The sequence below is a fragment of the Quercus suber genome, unplaced genomic scaffold (genome assembly GCF_002906115.3).
Source record: "Quercus suber isolate HL8 unplaced genomic scaffold, Cork oak 2.0 scaffold_63, whole genome shotgun sequence".
Classification (NCBI taxonomy): Eukaryota; Viridiplantae; Streptophyta; class Magnoliopsida; order Fagales; family Fagaceae; genus Quercus; species Quercus suber.
In genome coordinates, this window is record NW_027069528.1 from 169,044 (window position 1) to 175,764 (window position 6,721).

Here is a 6,721-nt window from a genome sequence, read left to right on the forward strand (position 1 = left end):
TGTGTTAATAGAATACAAATGAGATTGGTTTCTCAAAAAAAAAAAAAAAAAGAATACAAATGAGAAAGAATTCATTCATTCGGAGCCGTCAACAATTAAATTAATTCATATTGGGACATGCTATAATGCTGTGATGCTATATTTGAATCTCAGATTTTGAATTAACTTAATTGTTTTTTATGGCTAAAAAAAATAATTAAAATTCTCATAATTGATGAATTAGAAATGGTGGTGATATGCGAAGATTTAAATTTTGATGACAACTCCTAAAAATTCATCATTTTCTTGGTTTTGCGTTTTCCTTCCTAACAGCAGTTGCAAGATTGCAGGAGAACTGCTTGACCCAAGCTGTGCAGGCAAGTATGGACATTCATCTAGTGCTCTGGCAAGTGAGTTTTATGTTTAGCTTCGTCCATTTCAATCATGTGCAAAGTCTACTACTTGCCTCCAGAAATTGCACCATAGAAAATCCTTGGCAATTCCTATTGAACATGTTATACTATCATGCATGAATAATGGGAATGCAGACTCTATCTCCAATTATAGATTCATAGAATGCAGCCACAGTATATAAGTTGGGAACCCCAGAATAGTCTTGAACCTGTAATTCCTTTGAGAGTTAAGATACAGTTTCCTCGATTATGAGCTTCGACTTTCCTGCAACCTAAACCCCACCCATCCCACCCAAAAACTTAAAAAAAAAAAAAAGTATATACAAATTTATGTTATTTTATACAATTGAGATTGGATGTTAAGCTTTCAATTTCTGTTACAGATTAGAAAAAAAATTAGTATATAGGATAGTTGTTTGTGACAGTAACTGTTTTCTTTTGGGGAATTAATTGCATTTTTCCCTTTAAATTATAAAATGCAATATCCCTCCTGAATCCCTAATGATTGGTAACTTGCAAATTGATCCCCGCTTTTACTAAATTCCATTATTTTGATGTTTTCAGCTCTTTTTTATGCTAAGTTATTTTGTTTGAAATTTATGCATTATTCATACTGAAATGTTAAACCCTTTTCTCTCAAAATAAAGTGTTAAACCCTTAATAAACACCGAAAATGCCAATTTTACTATCCATATGATGAAATAAGGTCAATTTTTATTTTTATTTTTTTAAAAGAGAACCCATTGAGAATCATTTGGATCAAATGCCCAAAATACAATATCATTCTTGATATAAAGGGTGAATAATAAGAAAATATAATAACAATCATTCTAAGAAACTAAAAAATACAATGGTTCTCAATTCACAACTGGCCAATTATACAATGAAATCCAACTAATTTACAAATGTTGTTAATCAAATCCCCTAAAAAATAAATAAATTCAAATGCGTCCCAAACAAAACCATGTCCATCTTCAAAATCTCATTAATCAGGGTTTCATGATTTTATTTATTTATTTATTTATTTTTTACAAATCCCACTTGATGGTGGCCAGTACTGCTTAAATATTCAACATCCTTGATAATAGCTGCATCAAATCCTCACCTCCCTCCCCTTCATCCCCTTTACTCGACATTTCCAGTGTTGTCTACGATACTCACACTCACAATTCGAGCTTCATGACTCCCTCATGGATCCAAATTAGGACCTACCGTCATATCCCCGTTCAACTAACCATCAACTTCACCACCCTTAACTAACTGACACAAAACTTGGCCAACCTCCAAGACTTCTTCCAAATCAAAAGCTCTACACCTTTTTCAACCACCCTCACCCCCATAATAGGGCCTTCCTCATTCTAATGCGCAATGTGAGTGAGAGGACAGGGTATTTTTCTCTTTTATTGTGAATTTTTTTTTTAATTTTTTTTATAAAGGGTATGCATAACAATTTCCTTAATTTTTTCTTAGGTATTGTAAAAATATGGGAAAATTTGTAAATTATTAATAAATCAGAGGTGAATATTACTCTATTTTATAGTTTGTGAGGAAAAAGTGCTTTTTTTTTGGGGGGGGGGGGGGGGAATTGGGGGACAAGGTGCAATTAACTATTATTTTTAATTCTTATAATTTACATTAAAATCCGATTTTTTTTTCTTTTACTAAAGATATTAAAGTTCTTGACTTTACCTTAAACTTCACCAATGAGTTGAGCGGAGCGACTATATATGATAAGAAGGGTAGACTACCTACCATATATCTCTCCTAAAACCCATAAAAAGTAGGAATTTTATGCATTAAGTATGCTCTCTTAATTAATAAAATCTCATACGTAAATTTTAAACTCTTTCCTTTTTAACCCTTTTATTTTGTATTACAAAAAAAAAATTTTAAATTAAAATTAAAAAAAAAAAAAAAAAACTCCTTTTGAGGGGGGTAGAACTCGAATTTTTTTTTTAAGAGAGTTTTAACCTATGGTGTCCGCTCTTGATGATAACTTTTTATCATCAATCAAGATACCAATTAGTTTTTTGGTATATGTGGGGATTGAACTCTAGATCTCTATTCAACCATTTGAGACTTTACCAATTGAACTAATTGGAACCCATGAACTAGAATCTTATGTTAGGCACACACTTGGGTTTCAAGTTCCTTGAGGGAATTTTATAAAATTCCATATTTGGATGCTAGGATTTAGGGATTGAGACCTTAAAGGTTCAAGTATGGCTTAGGAATGGGAGGCATAGTAGTTAGGGTGATCACATGACCATCTTGACTAGCACAAAAAATACACACACACATAATTATATTTAAAGTAATATGTTTTATCTACCCTAAAGAAAATATTGACCACCCTGACTTGATAATCTTAAGAATTTTGATTCAATAAAAATAAGAGTAATGTCAGGTTCATGATAAAATGTAACAACAATTTCACATAACATTCCAAAAAGTATGTCAACTCACACATGGACTTTTTTTAATCTCTAATTAATTTTTTTTTTTTTTGTATGCTAATATTGGAATTTTTGCGACATCTTATTGTGTTTCTAGCATTACTCACAAAAATAATCTTGGTCCCAAACATAATCCTTAACTCCTTAAACAAAAACAAATAACAATAAAATTTCAAATAACAATAAAAATAAGCTCAAATTACATCAAAAATAGCCCCCAGAAAAATAAGATTAAGTTAAACAAGAACAAATTAAAAAAAACAAAAGGTCATTAAAAAACAAAAAAATAAAAACCTCTAATCATTCAAATTCGTAACTCGTTCAACCATTTCTTAAAAATAATTAAATAATTACTTATTTTATTTTCTTGAAAAAATGTACCAAAAGAGAGATTGTGACTATGAGTTCTCAATAACACTGGGAGTTCTGCTCCTTAGCAGCTTGGGTCCCAATCATAACATGTATCATCATCATTTTCAGATTCAGACTCTTTCTCATTTTATTACTATCTCAGGATTTTCTCACTTAATTTTTCATCAATCTTTTTTTTGCTTTTCAAATTTTGTTTGTAGAAGACAATTGTGAAACTTCATATATTTGCATTTATTTTTTTAAGATGTCGATATATTCAAGTTTTATTTTTATTAGATTTGGTATAATTTAAGTTTCTTAATGACTAGCTTAGAAAAAAAATTTCTGGAACCGCCACCACTAATTTCAAATTGATTTGCTGCTAACCATCCGCATTTCAATTGGTTTCTTATGACACAAAGGATGTTTTATTTTTCTTTTCTTAAAAAAAAAAAAAAAAATTCCATAAGAAGACCGTTATACCTTACTAGTCTAATTTAGTAATTTCATTGCCCCTGTAATTAAACAGACAGTCAAACCCCAAAAAAAAAAAATCAACATCACCTTACCAAACCAGGCCTAGGCCTACTAATAAATAGAAATCGAATTCCCCAACCTTAATTTGACATAAATAAAAAGAGAAAGAGAAATGGTAGCAGTTAACGAATAAAGCTCCTAAAACCACTACAGTGAGCCACGTGTAAGAAATTGGTGAAAGATGAAACAGGGTATTATACTAGGTAGCTTAATAGACAGACCCAAAACCAAAACCGAAACAGACACATAAATAATAAAAATATAGAGATTTCAGCTAATTCGACTGATAAAGTTTTTAATGATTAACTAAAAAATTTAAGATTTAATTTCCACCCATACAAAAAAAATTGATTAATATTTTAACTTAATACAAAGAGCTATCAAAAACCACCGTCATGTGTTGAAACCTTCTCTCCAAACAAAATAATAATAAAAATACAATACGTACTAGTAACACATAACCGTCCCAATTAAAAAGCCGTCCATTTTATCACTTTCCACTTTCTAGTTTCCAAAGAATCCAAACCCCACCAGCCCCCTCTCTTAACTTTCCACTTTCCTCTCTGTCTCTCAAATTCACAATCATATCTCAATTCCTCTCCACTCTCAACTGTTTTTTCTTCCTAACAAGAAGAGTAAAGCGCAATGAAAATGGAATCCAAATCCAACGCCAATCATATTCCCTGCTCAGATCTCGCTTTCTAGTTTCTCTCCTTCACAAGCAACTACTGCTACTCTACTACACCCACAATTTTTTCTGTCTATAAAAATGGCCACCCTCCAGAAGTTCAAGCTCCTTGCAACTCAGTGCGCGGTAGTCGCCGGAAGCCCCACCCGAAGCCCGTCGGCGAGTCCTGTCATCCATCTCCGTCGCCGCAAGACTCTCCGGATGCTCCTTAACCGCACGGACCGACGATTCTCTCGCCGAAACGACTCGCCGTCGGAGATGGACTCCGATCCCAATCCCACATCGAGAAACAACAACAACAACAATAAGAACAGTAGCAAAGAGGTTATTCGGTTGAGCATAGCTATAGAGTCAGCCGAGGCACTGGCATATCTCATGTATCAGATGTTATACACCGGATGTCAAAACCAACAACATTCTCTGATGAGAATTTCCAAGTGAAAGTGGCTGATTTCGGTTTCACGGTTGTTCCCAACAGATGTCACACATGTGTCAACTGCTCCACAAGGGACACCTGGGTACGTCGATCCTGAGTATTTCCAGTGCTACCAACTCACTCAAAAAAGTGACGTTTATAGCTTTGGAGTGGTATTACTGGAACTTATATCATCATTACCAGCTGTGGATATGAATAGGCACCGGCAAGATATCAATTTGGTTAATATGGCTGTGAACAAGAATCAAATCATGCGTTACATGAGTTGGTTGATCCGCTTCTTGGTTTTGAAAAGGATTACACTGTAAAGAAGATGACAACATCAGTGGCAGAATTGGCTTTTCGGTGCTTGGAAAAGGAGAGGGATATGAGGCCTAGCATGGATGAAGTACTGGAGATTTTGAGAGGAATCCAGAATGGGAATGAAGAGATGGGTGCTCAGAAAGCTGAAGTGGTGGATATTAAGGCTGCAGATGATGTTAGGCTTTGAAGAATATTCCTCCCTCTTTCTTCAGATTCAGTTGTGACTGATAAATGGGTTAACAGCCCTACAGCACCTCATTCCTCCTAGCTATTGAGATTCTTTTTTTTCTTTTTTCTTTTTTAACTCTAAGTAGAAGGTAAAGTAATGTACACTCATGATTGACTGTCAGTGAGTGGGTTAGCATTTCATTATCTTCTGTTTTGATTGTCTTTGTTTTTGTGTTAATAGAATACAAATGAGATTGGTTTCTCAAAAAAAAAAAAAAGAATACAAATGAGAAGAATTCATTCATTCGGAGCCGTCAACAATTAAATTAATTCATATTGGGAACATGCTATAATGCTGTGATGCTATATTTGAATCTCAGATTTTGAATTAACTTAATTGTTTTTTATGGCTAAAAAAAATAATTAAAATTCTCATAATTGATGAATTAGAAATGGTGGTGATATGCGAAGATTTAAATTTGATGACAACTCCTAAAAATTCATCATTTCTTGGTTTTGCGTTTTCCTTCCTAACAGCAGTTGCAAGATTGCAGGAGAACTGCTTGACCCAAGCTGTGCAGGCAAGTATGGACATTCATCTAGTGCTCTGGCAAGTGAGTTTTATGTTTAGCTTCGTCCATTTCAATCATGTGCAAAGTCTACTACTTGCCTCCAGAAATTGCACCATAGAAAATCCTTGGCAATCCTATTGAACATGTTATACTATCATGCATGAATAATGGGAATGCAGACTCTATCTCCAATTATAGATTCATAGAATGCAGCCACAGTTATAAGTGGGAACCCCAGAATAGTCTTGAACCTAATTCCTTTGAGAGTTAAGATACAGTTCCTCGATTATGAGCTTCGACTTTCCTGCAACCTAAACCCACCCATCCCACCCAAAAACTTAAAAAAAAAAAAAGTATATACAAATTATGTTATTTTATACAATTGAGATTGGATGTTAAGCTTTCAATTTCTGTTACAGATTAGAAAAAAAATTAGTATATAGGATAGTTGTTTGTGACAGTAACTGTTTTCTTTTGGGAATTAATTGCATTTTTCCCTTTAAATTATAAAATGCAATATCCCTCCTGAATCCCTAATGATTGGTAACTTGCAAATTGATCCCCGCTTTACTAAATTCCATTATTTTGATGTTTTCAGCTCTTTTTTATGCTAAGTTATTTTGTTTGAAATTTATGCATTATTCATACTGAAATGTTAAACCCTTTTCTCTCAAAATAAAGTGTTAAACCTTAATAAACACCGAAAATGCCAATTTTACTATCCATATGATGAAATAAGGTCAATTTTTATTTTTATTTTCTTAAAGAGAACCCATTGAGAATCATTTGGATCAAATGCCCAAAATACAATATCATTC

At 33.1% G+C, this 6,721-nt stretch overlaps 1 protein-coding gene across 1 annotated transcript; it reads left to right on the forward strand.

The window, feature by feature from the left end:
• Positions 1-4,505: 4,505 nt before the first annotated feature.
• Positions 4,506-5,350, forward strand: LOC136067216 (LEAF RUST 10 DISEASE-RESISTANCE LOCUS RECEPTOR-LIKE PROTEIN KINASE-like 1.3). The gene is made up of 3 exons (XM_065772757.1): positions 4,506-4,824; positions 4,903-5,081; positions 5,156-5,350. The coding sequence occupies exons 1-3, from the start codon at positions 4,506-4,508 to the stop codon at positions 5,348-5,350; spliced, it is 693 nt and encodes a 230-aa protein (XP_065628829.1).
• The last annotated feature ends 1,371 nt before the right edge of the window (positions 5,351-6,721 follow it).

Excerpts from the sequence above, each read along its gene's own strand:
- LOC136067216 (XM_065772757.1), top strand. The coding sequence starts at position 4,506 with ATGGCCACCCTCCAGAAGTTCAAGCTCCTTGCAACTCAGTGCGCGGTA. Across the intron at positions 4,825-4,902 it reads TCAGATGTTATACACCGGAT|ATGTCACACATGTGTCAACT; the intron begins GTCAAAACCAAC and ends TGTTCCCAACAG. Across the intron at positions 5,082-5,155 it reads ACCGGCAAGATATCAATTTG|GATTACACTGTAAAGAAGAT; the intron begins GTTAATATGGCT and ends GGTTTTGAAAAG.